This window comes from Schistocerca gregaria, chromosome 3, assembly GCF_023897955.1.
Source record: "Schistocerca gregaria isolate iqSchGreg1 chromosome 3, iqSchGreg1.2, whole genome shotgun sequence".
In the NCBI taxonomy this organism is placed as follows: Eukaryota; Metazoa; Arthropoda; class Insecta; order Orthoptera; family Acrididae; genus Schistocerca; species Schistocerca gregaria.
The window spans coordinates 256,304,609-256,323,337 of record NC_064922.1 but is presented as its reverse complement, the minus strand read 5'-3'; the positions used below and the strand labels follow the sequence as shown (position 1 = coordinate 256,323,337).

Genomic DNA, 18,729 nt, shown 5'->3' with positions numbered 1-18,729 from the left:
CATAGAATGCAAAAATATATCAACTATATCGTCAATCAAGTAGAAAATAAGTAAAAAAACTAACATTATGCTTACGACGCATATGACTGCTTTCTCACTGCCGGTAGAAACTTTCGCACCAGAGAATGTCGTAATTGCATGTATAAGATATTTATTAGACTGTGCAGTTAACTCTATGGAAAGATCACTGTTTTCTGCTGTTTGATGCAGAGATACTGCGTCGTTAGTATAACAAGAGACTGTGAACTGAATTTGTCACAACTGCTGTTCATCACCGTCTAGCGTAGTATAAGGTTCTTTCTACATGTTAGATATGGAGGACGACACCATAGAAGCTCGCAGCACACATGAGTTTAACTTAAGGTAAGCAAACCACAGGATAACGTAACATGTACTGTTAAAGAGAAACACAAGTTACAAAAGCAAACCACTTCTGCAGAAGGAAATGTAGCTTACGATGCTTATGGGACAAATTCAGTAACGATATAGCATATCACTGATCCGACTGTCGTCGCACATCCATGAGTTTCATTTTCATATACCAAGATGTAATGTCACTGGTAATTACTTCGTTAATTTTGGCCATGTTGATGACTCAGACAGTCCTGTCCGATTGAGTACTTTTCATAGTAGATTCACTTAGGATTCCTGTTCACTTGGAATATACTTTTTAACCAAAAACTGCAAAAACTTTAATATCGATGAGAATGCCGTGTGACGGCCTGAACGCATGACCAAACATCTGAACTGTTCATTTTATAATCTATGCAAATCATTTGGTGACAAGTCTGTCCAGTATACTGTTACGGTGGAATTAATAATCAGGAGTGACATGTTTTCACTTAAATATCAACATGAGACACTCTGCACTCCTGCAATAAAGGCTAGAATATATATTTATAAATGAATCAATAAACAGTGTAACATACTCTATCACTTTCAGACTATTACACCAGACAGAGCATAATGTATTCCAAATTTTTTAGAGAGACTCTTTTACTACTTTTCATGTCGTTTATCAACACGTAAATTGCTTGATTTCTTTTCTCTCTAGTTTTATTCACGGGTATGGTTCCTCCTAACGATTTTTCAGCCTAATTTTTATATGGAGCTACTATAACTGATTCATTCGTTTTCAAGGCTTTATATTTTCTGTATTGCTGCATGTACAAATACGGTTGATGCATGAATGGAACTGTAAACTCACCAAGTTTGCTAGCTGCACTCTGCAGATGTTCTGTGAGTGACCCCTCTGGTCACACGTCCAAGTGAAAGTAGAGTTCATTCTATACGTTACGTAGCTACATCCTATCAATGGTCAACGCAACAGCATCAACACGTTCTCTGAGCTGTTCCATTTTTTGTGGCAATGGGTTTACATAAACATCTCCAAAATAACACGTCACAAGGCGCTAGGTCAGGTGACCTGGTAGCCAAGGGAACTAAGCCACATCGTCACTGCCAGTGACGGCTGCTAAGAGCACAAGAGCATGTGGACATCCTAACTTTCGACACCTTGCGGGTTTATTGGTTATTTTTCTTTGAATGCTGTTAAACGGAACACAGACGCTGAAATCTGAGAGGTACGGCACCTGTATCTACCGCGCTACTGCTGATCTGGACTCTGTGAAAATTGGCATCAGGGTCGTGATCACGCCTTCAGTTGTCCACCTTTTAAGGAGCTTCTGTGCATGTGCATCACGCGTGATGTAATTGCCTCATGGGCCAAATACATACGGATTTGATAAACAAGGTGCACGGTTCGCGATGTGCACAGACAGCCATTGCTAGTCAACTCAGTACCAACTGGTGGAAGCACATGGCGGCAGACTATAATTCCCGTTCTTACTGCATAAATCCTTCTAGATGATAGCACTCTCCCCAGGTATGCTAATTACTGGTGTGTAGCATAATTAGATCTTACGACAGGATATGTGTAAGTTGTACCGACAGTAAACCTATTTTGTGGGTTTCTGAGTGAGTTATACACTCCTGGAAATGGAAAATAGAACACATTGACACCGGTGTGTCAGACCCACCATACTTGCTCCGGACACTGCGAGAGGGCTGTACAAGCAATGATCACACGCACGGCACTGCGGACACACCAGGAACCGCGGTGTTGGCCGTCGAATGGCGCTAGCTGCGCAGCATTTGTGCACCGCCGCCGTCAGTGTCAGCCAGTTTGCCGTGGCATACGGAGCTCCATCGCAGTCTTTAACACTGGTAGCATGCCGCGACAGCGTGGACGTGAACCGTATGTGCAGCTGAAGGACTTTGAGCGAGGGCGTATAGTGGGCATGCGGGAGGCCGGGTGGACGTACCGCCGAATTGCTCAACACGTGGGGCGTGAGGTCTCCACAGTACATCGATGTTGTCGCCAGTGGTCGGCGGAAGGTGCACGTGCCCGTCGACCTGGGACCGGACCGCAGCGACGCACGGATGCACGCCAAGATCGTAGGATCCTACGCAGTGCCGTAGGGGACCGTACCGCCACTTCCCAGCAAATTAGGGACACTGTTGTTCCTGGGGTATCGGCGAGGACCATTCGCAACCGTCTCCATGAAGCTGGGCTACGGTCCCGCACACCGTTAGGCCGTCTTCCGCTCACGCCCCAACATCGTGCAGCCCGCCTCCAGTGGTGTCGCGACAGGCGTGAATGGAGGGACGAATGGAGACGTGTCGTTTTCAGCGATGAGAGTCGCTTCTGCCTTGGTGCCAATGATGGTCGTATGCGTGTTTGCCGCTGTGCAGGTGAGCGCCACAATCAGGACTGCATACGACCGAGGCACACAGAGCCAACACCCGGCATCATGGTGTGGGGAGCGATCTCCTACACTGGCCGTACACCTCTGGTGATCGTCGAGGGGACATTGAATAGTGCACGGTACATTCAAACCGTCATCGAACCCATCGTTCTACCACTCCTAGACCGGCAAGGGAACTTGCTGTTCCAACAGGACAATGCACGTCCGCATGTATCCCGTGCCACCCAACGTGCTCTAGAAGGTGTAAGTCAACTACCCTGGCCAGCAAGATCTCCGGATCTGTCCCCTATCGAGCATGTTTGGGACTGGATGAAGCGTCGTCTCACGCGGTCTGCACGTCCAGCACGAACGCTGGTTCAGCTGTGGCGCCAGGTGTAAATGGCATGGCAAGCCGTTCCACGGGACTACATCCAGCATCTCTACGATCGTCTCCATGGGAGAATAGCAGCCTGCATTGCTGCGAAAGGTGGATATACACTGTACTAGTGCCGACATTGTGCATGCTCTGTTGCCTGTGTCTATGTGCCCATGGTTCTGTCAGTGTGATCATGTGATGTATCTGACCCCAGGAATGTGTCAATAAAGTTTCCCCTTCCTGGGACAATGAATTCACGGTGTTCTTATTTCAATTTCCAGGAGTGTAGTATATTAAGTTATGAATTTCATCATACAGTAATAAATTCGAGACGCTGAGACTCTTAAGGGACTAAAGCACATCATCGTCGAGATTGTAGCATTTATTCATGCTTCTAAAATCTGTTAATCATGGTGAGTCAACTTTATTTGTGCTATAGGTTGACATTGTGCATATGAAAATTCACGAAAATCTGTGTCACTGGTTTCTCTGATATTTACTTAAGCGTGGGTTTGACGGCGGCGTGCTTTTGGCCCTGATGGGTCTCAGTGTCTCATTTGTATACTATATGAACATGATCTGTTCTTTCAAACATGCTCGAAAGAACAGATACCACCGGTAAGCGTAGGTTTGACGGCGGTGTGCTTTTGGCCCTGATGGGTCTCAGTGTCTCATTTGTATTCTATATGAACATGATCTGTTCTTTCAAACATGCTCGAAAGAACAGATACCACCGGTAACCGTGCAGCTCTATAGAATGAAATGATAATTAAATCAAGACCCTTAAGCTGCCGACAGGCGTTGATATACACCAACGGGGACAGTTGAAAATCTGTGCCCCGACCGGGACTCGAAACCGGGATTTCCTGATTACCTGGCTGACGCTCTATCCATCTGAGCCACGGAGGGCACAGAGGATAGTGCGACTGCAGGGATTTATCCCTTGCACACTCCCCGTGAGACCTACATTCCCAACTTAGTGTCCACACACTACATTCGTAGTGCCCCTCGTATTATGCCTCGTAAAGGTGGAGAAGAGGCTATCGGCACATGTCAGAATTCGACAGCGGGGGAATTGTGGTCAGTTGAGAGCGCAGTTTATCGTTCCACCACACTGCAGCTTGCGTTGGTCATAATCCCACGACAGTTGTGCCAACATAGAAGCTACGTGTTCAGGAGGCCCGTAACCACAGCTATGTAGTATTTCAGTGGTTCCACTAGACTAGTGCCCAAGACGACAAGTATACGTAACTTGAGTCAGGAAATGGGTTTGTCTAAAACACGACAAAACTCCACACGGACATTTATTTGGTAGTTTCTTTTGGGCTTTTATATGTATAAAAGAACAGATCAAGTGTTGCACATGAATTGGCATCAATACAGCGCACAATATTTTAACATAATTTCAATTATGTTAGTAATAACTAAGCATTGTCTGAGGGAAAAAAAATCTCCAGACAATATCTACATAAAAGTAATAATAATAAAATTCTAAATGATACCATTTGACTATCTGGCGCACGGATATACACTGAAGCGTCAAAGAAACTGGTAGAGCCATGCGCATTCAAATACAGAGATATGTAAGAAGTCAGAATGCGGCGCTGCGGTTGGCAACATCTGTATAAGACAAGTGCCTAACGCAGTTGTTAGATCGGTTACTGCTGCTACAATGGCAGGTTATCAAGATTTAAGTGAGTTTCAACTTGGTGTTACAGTCGCCAGGCATACGACCGAGGTAGCGATGAAGTGGGAATTTTCCCGTATGACCATTTCACGAGTGTGCCGCGAATATCAGGAATCCGGTAAAACATAAAATCTCCGACATCGCTGCTGCCGGAAAAAGATCCTGCAACAACGGGACCAAAACGACTAAAGATAACCGTTGAACGTGACAAGTGCAACCCTTCCGCAAAATGCTGCAAATTTCAGTGCTGGGCCATCAACAAGTGTCCGCGTGCGAACTATTCAACGAAACGTCATCGATATGGGCTTTCGGATCCGTGCCCTTGATGACTGCACGACAAAAAGCTTTAACCCTCGTCTGGGCCCGTCAACACCGAAATTGGACTGTTGATGACTGGAAACATGTTGCCTGGTCGGACTAGTCTCGTTTCGAATTATATCGAACGGATGGACTTGTACGGGTATGGAGACAACCTCATGAATCCATGGACTCTGAATGTCAGCAGGGGACTATTCAAGTTGGTGGACGCTCTTTAATGGTGTGGGGCGTGTGCAGATGGAGTGATATGGGACCCCTGATACCTCTAGATACGACTCTGACGGGTGACGCTTACGTGAGCATCCTGTCTGACCACCTGCATCCATTAATGTCCATTGTACATTCCGACGGACTTGGGCAATTGCAGCAGGACAATGCGACACCCCACACGTCCATAATTGCTACAGTGTGGCTCTATGAACACTCTTCTGAGTTTAAACACTTCCACTGGCCACCAAACTCGCCAGACATGAACATTATATCTGTGATACCTTACAACGCGCTCTTCAGAAGAGATCTCCACCCCCTCATACTCTTACGGATTTGTGGTCAGCCCTGTAGGATTCATGGCGTCAGTTTCTTCCAGCACTACTTCAGACATTAGTCGAGTCCATGCCATGTCGTGTTGCGGCACATCTGCGCGTTCACGGGCCCTACATGATATTAGGGAGGTGTACCAGTTTCTTTGGCTCTTCAGTGTATCCACACGAACGCAGACTGATCTGTTTCACTATGGAACATTGATAGATCACAAATTTTGTAACTTATTATTCTGGACTATTCTACCATAGAACATTAGACTACATAAAATTACACTACACTACTGTACTTAGTATCAGACCCAAGCAGGATATCTCATTTGTCTGGATGGTTAGTCCCCAGCGCGCTGCGGTGCAACTCAGGTGCCACCCAAGGTATAGAGATTGGGAGATGGCTGCCAGGGTCCTAGGCAGTCCTTTGTGGTCCTCCCCGAGTCTCGTCTCCTCAGTGCTTCCAGAAGGTTGTCGTAGGTGGTTGTTCTGCCGTGCCACATCTTGTTATTATGTATGGCCTCTCTTTGGTTGTCTCTCAGGCATGTAGCCTTGGAGTTCGTAAACTGATATTTTAGCTGTCCGTGTGTTCAACTTATGTCACAGTTCCTCGTTCCTAGTTATACTGTAGACTTTTGTATTGCCAAATCCGTCCCTGTTCTGGTCTGTAAAATCTTGTCTAACACCACTTTCCGAGACAATATGATCTCGGGTGCCACTTGCTACACATTCACAAGTGTGGCGTACTTTTAGTAAGTGTCTGGGATATGGACGATGTTCCGATAGACAGCTTGTAGCTCCACAGTAGGACGACGTCTGGAGCACCAAGGACAGTTTGCATGGCGACGATCGTTGCCACTTTCCGTGCCTGGCTTGGTTCAAATGGCTCTGAGCACTATGGGACTTAACTTCTGAGGTCATCAGACCCCTAGAACTTAGAACTACTTAAACCTAACTAAACTAAGGACATCACACACATCCATGCCCGTGGCAGGATTCGAACCTGCTACCGTAGCGGTCACGTGGTTCCAGACTGTAGCGCCTAGAACCGCTCGGCCACAACGGCCGGCTTCCGTGACTGGCAACAGGGATAGGCACACCGACAACTGAGCGCCCAACGACAACAATAATGGACGCAGAAGAAGCAACTACGTCGTCTTTCCAGACAAATCCCTTTCTGCGTACAGCACCACAATGGACATACCCGTGTGCGGTGGTTCCAAGGAGAGCGATGGTCACCAGACTGCACCCGCCATCGTCATATGGGCTCAACACCTGGTGTGATGGCATGGGGCCCCATTAGTTATTTCCAATTCCTACTTGTTCATGTAATTGCGACTGCATTCGCTGGTTTTGGGAGCCAGAGCCCTGTTGCACAAGTGAAAAAAAATTTCGTAATCCCTGATCTATCCTCCTCCTTAATTAAATTAAGTTCCATTTGTTCCCCGTGCCTTGAGTTTATGCACAAGCCATTCTACACTCTAAGGAAGAACAAAAAAGACACACCACGAAGAAATATCCGAATGGGACCGAAGTGGGTAGATGTGATGTCCCTGTGCAGGCAAACAAATGATAACAATATCAGAAAAATTGGATGATTTACTCAAGAGAAAGGGCTTCAGAAACGGGGCAAGTCAATAACGCGTTGGTCCACCTCTGGCCCTTATGCAACCAGTTATTCGGCTCGGTACTGATTGGTGCTGATCATCGGGACTCAGTTCTAAGCGGGAATCATCGCTGAAGAGAATTCTCCTCCAGTCAGTGAGATTACGACAACCAGGAGTGATGGTCTGGGATGGCATTTCTTTTCGTAGCAGGTCTGCTTTGGTTGTCTTCCGCGGCCTTACCGCACAGCACTACGTCGGCGGTATTCTACGCCCCGTTTTGTTGCCCTTCATGGCAAGCCATTCTGGACTTACATTTCAGCAAAATAATGTCCGCCTGCGCACGGCGAGAGTTTCTGCCGCTCATCTTCGTGTTTGTCAAGCCCTACCTGGGCCAGCAAGGTTGCCGGGTTTCTCCACAACGAAGAACTTTTGGAGCCCTTTGAAAAGGGCCGTCCAACCGTCTCAAGATTTTGACGATCTAACGCGTCAATTGGAAAGAATTTGTCACGATGTCCTTCAAGAGGACATCCAGCAGCTTTGCCAAACAATGCCAAGCCGAATAACTGCTCGAGTGAAGGTCATAGGTGGTCCAACGCGTTTTTGACTTGCTTGGTTTGTGAAGCCCTTTCTCTTGAATAAATCATTCATTTTTTCCGAAATTGTAAGAATTTGTTTGCTTGTATACGTACATCACATCTACCGATTTTCGTACCATTCGGATAATTACGAGGGTAATCCCGAAAGTAAAGTCTCCTATTTTTTTTATAAGTACATAAACCTGTTTATTTCTACAACGGTTTACATCAGTTTACACAGCCGCGGAAATTCAAACAAACACAGTCTGCCGGTAAAGCCAAGACAACCGTTTTTTGGGATCGGAAAGAAATATTGTTGGTCAACTTTATGCCCACTGAGACCACAACTAACGCCGACAGGTACTGTAAGACTCTAAAAGAACTCAAACTGGTATTTCAGAAGCGTGGAAGAGGAATGTTGAGCAAGGGCGTACACATTCTACATGACAACAGTCACCTACACATCGCTCGGCAAACCGTTGCTCTCCTGCAACAGTTTCAGTGGAACATAATCACCCACACAGCCTATAGTCCTGACTTGGCGCCCAGTGACTATCACCTGTTCTCTAGGTTAAAAGACCATTTAGCCGGAAAGCGTTTCAGCTCCGACGACGAGGAGAAAGAAGAGGTTCATAACTTTTTCGACAGCATGGTGGCGAGCTGGTATGACATGGGCATACAAAAACTGCCACAGTGTCTACAAAAATGCATCGACAGAAATGGTGATTATGTTGAAAAATAGCTAAATGTTCAAGCCGTAAACTGATGTAAACCATTGTAGAAATAAACAGGTCTATGTGCTTGTAAAAAAATAGGAAACCTTACTTTTGGGACTACCCTCGTATAATAAACGGAGTGTGCCCTGAGGAAATTTTTCAATTTAGATCGGAACGTGCGAGGATTATGGCTAAGATCTTTGACATCACGTGATAGTTTACTGAAAAAGGATGCAGGAGAATACTATTACACCTTTCTGCGTCATAGTCGGGAAGATATGATCTAAATGCATATCGAATTTCTGTTTATTATTAATTGAATGATAGCTACTAATCCTTTGGAATAAGTTAATGTTGTTAAAAACAAACATCATTAAAGAAAATGCATGCTGAGAATACCAGTTCGTTTAGCGTTACCCAGGATGCACCACGAGGAGGCGAACTGTTTCAAGCCCCAAAAACATTTACGCAATTAATTTATATTTAGTTTTTTGTACCTTTAAATATATTTACAAAATTTCATCATTTATATCCTAAAATGCATATGTACATCTAAAATTACTTTTTTGTTACTGTATAATTCGTGGTTTGGTTTTGTAGGAAACCAATTTCACTTATTGAAATTTGGAAATTTGTCCAGCTTTGAAATTCACCACTTCAATTCTGGGCAGTTCTTTCCTTTTTCTTGGATTAGAGTTGAGACGAATTTATTTCATCACTTCAAGAAATCTGTAAATGTCTGGACTGCAGGAATAGAACTGACTATTATATTTACTATGGAAATATTTACAAGCATCGGTGGTTCGCTGTCCATTACAGCTTAGCTCTGCCCAAATAGATGGAGAAAAATTGGAATTTCTTTCCAGTAAGTAATAAAAAAAGTTTGCATTTTTTTCCGATGCAGGCATCGCTGACACGAAATCCTCAGCAAAACAGTCACCAACACATTATATCCAGCATCTGCAAACCAAATATATAAGAGAAACAATCCAATTTCATTTCTTGCGTAATAGCCATGTGCAACTAACAACATTTGTATTGTTCGCCACTAGCTCTGTGTTAAATGAAACTTGCGTCCTTGGATTCTTATATCCGTTTAGACTCCACTTCCAGTTTTGTCGGCTGGGGTGGCCGAGCGGTTCTAGGCGCTACAGTCTGGAACCGTGCGACCGCTAGGGTCGCAGGTTCGAATTCTGCCTCGGGCATGGATGAGTGTGATGTCCTTAGGTTAGTTAGGTTTAAGTAGTTCTAAGTTCTAGGGGACTGATGACCTCCAGTTTTCATTATGCTGTCTTCAAAGTCTGAACACATTGTTGATGGTGAAAATTTTAGAGCTAGATAATTGCATTTATCGACAATTGCTTGGAAGACATACTAATACGACGAAGTTTAGTTGTCGTTCAATAAAGAAAAAAGCAATTGAAGTATAATGTCCATTAACTAGCCCGAGTATTGTCAATATTCCATCAACATATTTTGTGTCACACTAAATATTTTAGCCTTCCAGATTCACAAAATTTTACAACCTTTTTTCTTAGCGTTTTCTAGCAAGAAATTTGTCCCGTCTGTTTCCACATTTAGCGCATTGATGACATCATGATCTTCTTCAACAATCGGAGATCCTGCCGCGGTGGTCTCGCGGTTCTAGGCGCGCAGTCCGGAACCGTGCGACTGCTACGGTCGCAGGTTCGAATCCTGCCTCGGACATGGATGTGTGTGATGTCCTTAGGTTAGTTAGGTTTAAGTAGTTCTAAGTTCTAGAGGACTAATGACCACAGCAGTTGAGTCCCATAGTGCTCAGAGCCATTTGAACCAATCGGTGACAATTTCGACACTGTTTTCCGCCGAGTTCTGTAAATAGATTTACGAAAGCTGTCGACATCTCTGACTGTTATTTCGTGCGTACGTTTCCTTGTAACTGATTGTAAATTAGCTTTGATGGTCTCTCACAAACGTCTTCTGCGGCTTTTCTCTTGAGATTACGAGTCTTCCGTCTGAATTTCGTCACAACGTATTTCCGCGCGATTGTCGTTTTCTTGAATCTCCACAGCATTCACCTTCTCCATGGAAACAGTTTTAATAAATATTCTGGAACCCTCAATGTTTCACGCCCATCTCGCTGCAGCACCTTCCAACAATTTTTGAAGCCCGAGGGTGTTACCTTTCAGAAATGACGTTTTCCCTTCCATACTACTCACTGGAACTGCTAGCGCTTCGCAGGACATGTTAACTCTAAAATTATCTACAGTAGACTGAGACATCAGCCGTCAAACTGCTGTGAGGTCTCCCGTCTGTTACATGTGGGCCATTGGGCTATTTTGGAAGGAGTGGGCCCAGTTACCTGCTAACTTACTTGTTTTCGGGTGCAAAAGGTCTTGCGCTCGTTAAATATCGGAATAACTGCAGTTTACATATTCTGAGGTGGGGGGGGGGGGGGGGGAGGGGGGGCGGTGTGGGTTAGGCCAGTGAGAGGCAGGATGAGCCTTGGAATAGGTCTCAACATGTACTCTGATATGGCAACAAAAAGTACTCCGTATCTTTGTTACTATTTTTTTAAGGCTGGTAATTGGATATGAAACAATTTTTGTGTAAAAAAGCTCTGTATATTGCATAGTCTGTTATTTTGAGTACAACTGTAGTATGTGCACGCACTAACAAAATTAGCAGCAACGTGCTTGATGAGATTAGCTGCGTCAATTGAAACTGAACGCCGACAAATAGAACGACTTCTTTCCGATCGCTACCAACTTCAGACAATATATTTAATTTTTATTTAACAGCTCTAATATGTCACTAATATTATTTCAAAAAGTCAAACATATATAACATTTCAGTGATTTTTATCTCAGGGCACTACTTTTCCTCTGGTAAACGTTCCCATATCCGCCCCCCTCCTAGATCTCAGGTAAAGGGAAAAACATATTCTAATAAGGTGTTTTTATTTCAAGAAAATGATTTATAAGACTATTACGAAGGTTTTTAACAGGATCGAATTGGGACTTTTTTACAGCTACTTACAAGTCGCCATCAGTCTTCCAAGATATTAAAAATACTTAACTCCCCCCCCCCCCCCAGTTTGCCCATCCCCCCTGAAAATTATCGTACAAACGTTCTTGTAGATGTTGTCTACTATACTACAGTCGGTGAAAGAAGTTCGCTGCCAGCAGGTAAGCACAAACAATAAATGGCTATAGGGCTGTGACAAAATTGAAGCGTTGCCATAGAGATGTACTGAAAATCACGTTACGTGATTGGCTGAAGTAGACGTGCGGAGCAGCCACACCAATGTCACGGCTGCTGTCAGGGATCTTCTTTCGCCGACTCTACCATAGTTCACGTTCTCAGCACTCAGAAATATCGGTCTTTCTTCTTTGATTCTATCTTTTCAAGTAGTCCCCTCAGCCATCTCGCCTTTTCAGAAAAGCAAATTGGATGTATGTCGTTCTGCGAGTTCAAAAACGAGGGAAAGACAGTGAATCTGAAAGGACTGAAACGCGCTCTCCACAACTGAAGGCCGTGACGTCCTTTCCCACTACTTCCTACAGAGAAGATGGTGTTCTTCTCGGCATACACTGAAACTTATGTTAATTGGTTGGTTGGTTGTATGTGTAGGACACTGAGCAGCAAGGTCAGCGTCCTCACTAACCGAATTGGAAACGAACGTGGCTAAAATGTTTGGAACTATATACCAAAAGGTAGAAGTTGGAATATAAATCTCATCCGCCTGATCCAGGTAACAGACATACTACTTTCTGCATTTACAGTGTTAGTATGGATTAACGATTCTTCCCATTCCATTGGTTTGAGGATTACAGGAACTTTTTTGCTCGCACTTTTTCAAGGTCCCTAAGCGAATGGCATATATGGGTTTGTAGTATGCCCATAATTGGGTAGGTAGGTTAGGAAACTTTAAAAGGGAAGTGGGTAGGATGAAGTTAGTCAAATACGGATGATGCAAGAATAGGTCTAATGATGAATAAGAAAATAGGAATGCCGATAAGCTACTATGAGCAGCATGGTGAAAGCATTATCATAGCCAAGATGGACAAAAAGCCAATTAACCACCACAGTAGTACAAGATTACATGACAACTAGCTCTGCAGATGATGAGATCAAAGAAATTACTTAGACAGTTGAATGAGAGGAAAATTTAATACTGTTGGGTGACTGGAATTCACTAGTAGGAAAAGGAAGAGAAGGAAAACTGGCAGGAAAATACAGGCAGGGGGCAATGAATGAAAGAGAAAGCCACTTGGAACAATTCTGCACAGAGGAAAATGTAATCAGCGCTAACATGGTCCAAGACTCATGAAAGAAGGTTTTGTATGTTGTATCCTGTAGTGTTGTGTGGGTTCTGAAGGAAGGCAGAAAGAAAGAATGAAAGGCACAACTACAGTTATATAAAAGGCGTTTACTTAACTCAGTGAGTTACCGAACATAATGCAGTCAAATCCAAATTGTAATTTCATGAATCCCAGTTCATAGCCGAGTCCATTATACTGTAGCCACTTACGGAGAGAGGCTGTGCAGTTGCAGGCATTGTTCACCATAGCCTGAGGTGGCCTCTTATCCACATTTATGGCTGCCTGTAATGGAAGTCCACATAACGCCTGGTGACAACCTCAGAACTATGAGCAAACACATTTGCTAGTCGCTGATGCTTCCTCATACGGTAATGGTGAAGTGCTCTCCCACAGAGTTGGATCTAAGGACAAACAGACTGCTTTTGCATCCAAGCTTTGACCAAGGCTCAGTGCAATGAATGACTGGGAACGGTGGTCGAGAAACTGGTCATAGGGTGCGCAACCTCCTCCAGGAACGGAACGTCTTCATGAACTGTCGACGGCGCAACAGCGACTGGTAGGGTTGGAGGCATGGAGTAAAGTGGCAAGGCGGAAAGGACCAGATCTCCAATAGCAAGGGCAGCGATGATGTCGACAGTGCCACGTCGACGTGCATAAGCTACCCTTCAAGGAGGAGCGACGTGGGACCCAAGGGAGGCGAAGGCAACTGGGGCTGCGATATCCCATAGGGTTCCATCTCTGAAACGGAGAAATCTGTGGTAGGATCACGCAGCCAGAAGGAGCGGAGCTGATCCATCCTGATGCTGCCTGTGCATTCTGGAGGAACCCTGTACAAGATAAAGAGAGCAGCTTAAGAATTGAATGGTGTCGTCCCTTTCCTAGCGTCTGTTTTTGTCAAAGTCTCGCGACCGCTACGGTCGCAGGTTCGAATGCTGCCTCGTTACATGAATGTGTGTGATGTCCTTAGGTTAGTTAGGTTTAAGTATTTCTAAGTTCTAGGGGACTGATGACCTCAGAAGTTAAGTCCCATAGTGCTCAGAGCCATTTGAACCATTTTTTGTCAGAGTCTGTGAAAAATAAGTGTTCACTGACATTAAATTTAGTATGCTGTAGAGGAAGGACCGACTGCTGTGATACAAACACCAGATGCAGCAGTGTTCTGTTTGGCATCCATGCAATAGTTCCATAGCCGAATTTAGTGACTAGTCATTTGTCACCAAGTAAAACGCACTTCCATAAAGATACTGGAGGAATTTTATCATGTCATAGTCAATCGCAAGTGTTTCCTTCTGTAATTGAAAATAATTGCACTGAACCTTGGTCAAAGCTTGGATGCAAATGCAACCTGTTTATCCATAGATCCAACTCTTTGCGAAAGCAATTCACGAATCCCGCATGCAGAAGTGTCCACTAATAACATGACTGACTTAACGGGGTCAGAATGCATTAAACAACTATCACTTGAAAAAGCTTCCTTCAGTTACTGAAAAGCAGTTTGACACTCCCGAGACAACACAAAGGAGCATTTTTCCTGCGTAATCTGTGAAATGAAGCCACAGTTTGCGCTGCGTTCAGAATGAAATGAATGTAGTGAGTGAGTTTTCTTAGGATAGCTTAAAGTTCACTTATGTTGCGAGGTTCTAGGAGGTCACTAATTGAAGTTAAATTAAACTGTGAAGAGTGGATGCCCTGAACTTTGACGACATGCCCTAAGTACTCGATTTCAGTTTGAAAAAAAGAACACATGTCTTTGTTGTACTTGAGACCAGCAGCAGAGAGAACTTGAAATAATTTTCTCAGATTTGAGATACGTTCCTCAGGGTTGTTTGGGGGAAGAGACCAAACAGCGAGGTCATCGGTCTCATCGGATTAGGAAAGGACGGGGAAGGAAGTCGGCTGTGCTCTTTCATAGGAACCATCCCGTCATTTGCCTGGAGCGATTTAGGGAAATCACGGAAAACCTAAATCAGGGTGGCGGGACGCGGGATTGAACCGTCGTCCTTCGGAATGCGAGTCCAGGGTGCTAACCATTGCGCCACTTCGCTCGGTGATGTTCCTGGGGAGTACAACCCCAACACCACAATATCATCCAAATATTTTGCGAGTGAAAACATTGTAGTAGTCAGCTGTTCAGGTAGTGGTTGGCGCTGAAGCACTGGCAAACGCCAAACGTAAAAACATGAGTAACCCCATATACTGACCATAAAAACTTTCTGAGACTGCTCGTCCAATAGAATCTGTAAACAGGCACTCCGTAAATCTGTAGCTTGCCCATCAGTTCGTCAGGCTGGGCTAACGGAAGTGAGTCAATCTCTGTTTGAAGATCACCTTTGACTTGAAATCAGCACAGAGTCTTAATTCGCCAGACGGTTTTCTGATGAGTACAATAGGAGATGCACACACACACACTGTCCGCTACTGCAGTGATTACGCCTTTGTCCTGCCACTTTAACAATTGCTCTGCCACTTCGTCTCCACTGCTTGAGGGACGCGCCGTGCCAGACGAAAAGGCTTGCGGATTTTCCTTCATTGTAGTCATACCTAAGAGATGGTTGCCTTGCCTAGGGCGTCCTCAAGAAGTTCACTACATTATGCCGAAAGTTTTGAAACGCTGTCTTGTGGCACAGAAGAATTCACAGGAAGTACATTGTCCTGAATTTGCAACCCAAAAAGATCGACCAAATCAATACCAAAAAATGTGTTCATTGATAATAATATTGGTGGCCATGAGGCCCCACGCCGGGCACAAGTTCTTTAATGCCACTACGTCGACTTGCGAGTGGATGACGATGAAATGATGATGAAAGACACACAACACCCAGTCATCACGAAGCAGAGAAAATCCCTGACCCCGCCGGAAATCGAACCCAGGACCTCGTACAAGAGAAGCGAGAACGCTACCGCAAGACCACAAGTCGCGGAGTATTCACTAATGCTTTAACACAACACTGTAAATAAATCTGTTTCTGTAACGGAAAGTGGCAGGCAGGCTGCAAACGCCAGGAACTAGGGTATCATGTATATTATAAGCTGAGGGTTATGTTTGCGACTTGTACAATTTAGACTTTCGTAACGATTCATATATGCGTCTGATTAAAATTGTCACTGAAGCTCCCATATTAACTGCACGAACACGTTGCGATCAGAAGTCTGCAAAGTGACACAGTTTGCTTGCTTGCCGCTTAGTCGGCGAAGAGACCTGAGACTTCTGGCTCTGAGCACTATGGGACTTAACATCTTAGGTCATCAGTCCCCTAGAACTTAGAACTACTTAAACCTAACTAACCTAAGGACATCACACACATCCATGCCCGAGGCAGGATTCGAACCTGCGACCGTAGCAGTCCCGCTGTTCCGGACTGCAGCGCTAGAACCGCACGACCATCGCGGCCGGATGAGACTTCTGCGACAGTGATTTTAACACCAACGTGGCACCATGATTAGCGCTACATGGGTTTGAAAGTATGACATTGATATTCATAGATCGACATTTGGGGTGAGGAACAGATCGTTTGTGCGACTTCCTCTTTTGCAAACACAATGACTGTACTTGTCTGGCCGCAGTGGAAACACTTCACGTCATGGGAGTGGCATGCCTGCCGTTTAGGAGACGTGAAGCACTGAGGGCAAGATTTAACCCATGAAAAGGCGCGCTATGAGCATTTCTCTCACACAAAAATTAATTTCGATAATTGTAGATGTTATTAACACGATAGCGCGGCGGGCGTCTCAGTACCCTCCTAAGCATTCATCCCCTCCCCGTGCGCCACACTTTCGCGTCACTCAGTGAGCCTGCGATCTCGGAGTGAATCGGTTGAGCCACCGCGCCGTAACGGCATTTTGCTCATCGCGCGCCCATCCGTGTGAGTATTTTTTCCTTGTTATGTAATTGTTTATTTCTTGCTTTATTACAGTTTAACAATCCGAAGGTAATTTTAATTTTACTAATTACAGTATGTTCTCTATTATATACTGCTTACAATAATCAGTATGGATGACCGAGAAACAAAACAAATAGTACTTGCATGGCTGGAAGACCCTGATTTGGACGAAGAATGTATATTGGATACGGATGATACAGACGACAATCGTGTAGACAACCCTGAAAGCAACTGCTCCTACATTCATAGTCCCCATCAGACAGATACGGAACAATCTGCGAATGAAGCAAAGAGGTAGGATACCATTTTATACCGGAGAAGAGGGGTCTGCAAAATGGCTTGTACACAAACCCATGAGTAATATACGTACTAGGACTTGGAATATCGTAATTCATTTGCCAGGGGCCAAGTGCCCAAACTCCCTTACAATGTGTTTCTATGTTTTCGGATGATGGAATGATTGATAAAATAGTTACATACACAAATATATATATATATATATATATATATATATATATATATATATATATATATATATATATATATACCACAAAATTACAAGAAAAATTTTCACGAGAACGGGATTGTAAGCTGACAGACGTGGTTAAAATAAAGGCATTCAATGGATTTTTGTACAGGTCTGATTTGGAGAAAACATATCATTTGAATGTGAAAGAAATGTGGACTGATGATGGGACGGCCTGTGATTTTTTACAGCAATAGTGTCCATAAAGCGCTTCTTATTTTTGTTTCGAGTATTGCGTTTTGATGATATAAATACTCGGGAGGCAAGAAAGCAAGTTGATAACCTAGCGCCTATCCGAGAAATATTTGAGCTCTTTGTTGGACAGTAACGACAGTTATACACCCGGAGAGTACTGTACTAATGAAATGTTGGAGTCGTTCAGGGCAAGCTGTAAATTTCGGGTATATATTTCAAATAAACCTGCGAAATACGTCATATAAAATCTACGGCCTTATAGATGCGAAAACCTTTCATACGTGTAATCTGGAGATCTGCTTTGCACTACAGAAGCGTGATGTGAGAGTCAAAGTCTACCGCGCCACTGTCCTAACTACAATCACACACATACTGCGAGATAGCGTCTCAAATCATAGCGCCACTGTAGTATCGACTACATTCACATTCAGTCTTCCAGTGGCTGGTCTGGCCTTGTAGAACGGCTATCTTCTGTTTCTAAAACTGAAGAGATGGCCTCTGCACACGGAGAAACTATTAACGAGTAGGAGCCCGTTCACTTGTTCATCAAAGTATTTATCTAATGTAGCAATCAAGGCCTCATAGTTCAATGCTTTCGAAGCGGGCGGTGGGAAAAAGTTTATACCCCGGTCTTTATACTGCAACACCTACCGTTGTCAAAAAAGGCTGTTTTCTGTCCATACCTTGAATATGATGTGCAATGTAGAGGGCGTCGAGCTAGAGTGGTATCCGAAGCCGTCTTTCTGCTGTGCAGCGAATGCCATGGTAATTGTTGTGTTGTGGCGCTGCTTTAACTGACACAAGTAACGCCAACAAATTGGCTTGGAATTGTAGCAGTTGTATCATTGCTGTTATGATCTTTTGGATATGCTGGGCCTGCAACTGAGTTTCTTGACTTAAAGACTGTTCCTGGGGTACATTGCCCATGATTCAGCACAATAGACACTAATAGAAAACAATGTAATCAATGGAGCTGTGATCCATGTGGCTAGACATGTGGCTAGGGCCTCCCGGCGGATAGACCGTTCGCAATGTGCAAGTATACCTTTTGCCACCTTCTTTATTGCTTTTCCCACTTTCTGCAACAATTTTTTTTTCTGTAGTCTTTTTAGTAAACCAGCCATGAGAAATTCAGGCGAAAGAAGTAAATTTTTTCTTGACTATGCCAATTCAATTATATGAAATCACTGCTATGCTTTACAATATTTTCAGGAAACTGCCATAAACGCAGTTTGCTTACTTTTTAACCTTAAATAGGGAATCGTTG

The 18,729-nt window shown here is 44.2% G+C and overlaps 1 protein-coding gene across 1 annotated transcript in view; it reads left to right on the top strand.

Moving 5' to 3' along the window:
* The first annotated feature begins 214 nt into the window (after positions 1-214).
* Positions 215-18,729, top strand: part of LOC126354124 (uncharacterized) — a 77,925-nt gene continuing 59,410 nt past the window's right edge. The window contains exon 1 of the mRNA XM_050003520.1: positions 215-363. Within this exon, the coding sequence (XP_049859477.1) occupies positions 305-363 (59 nt within the window). The 5' untranslated portion in view covers positions 215-304. The remainder of the gene's footprint in view (positions 364-18,729) is intronic.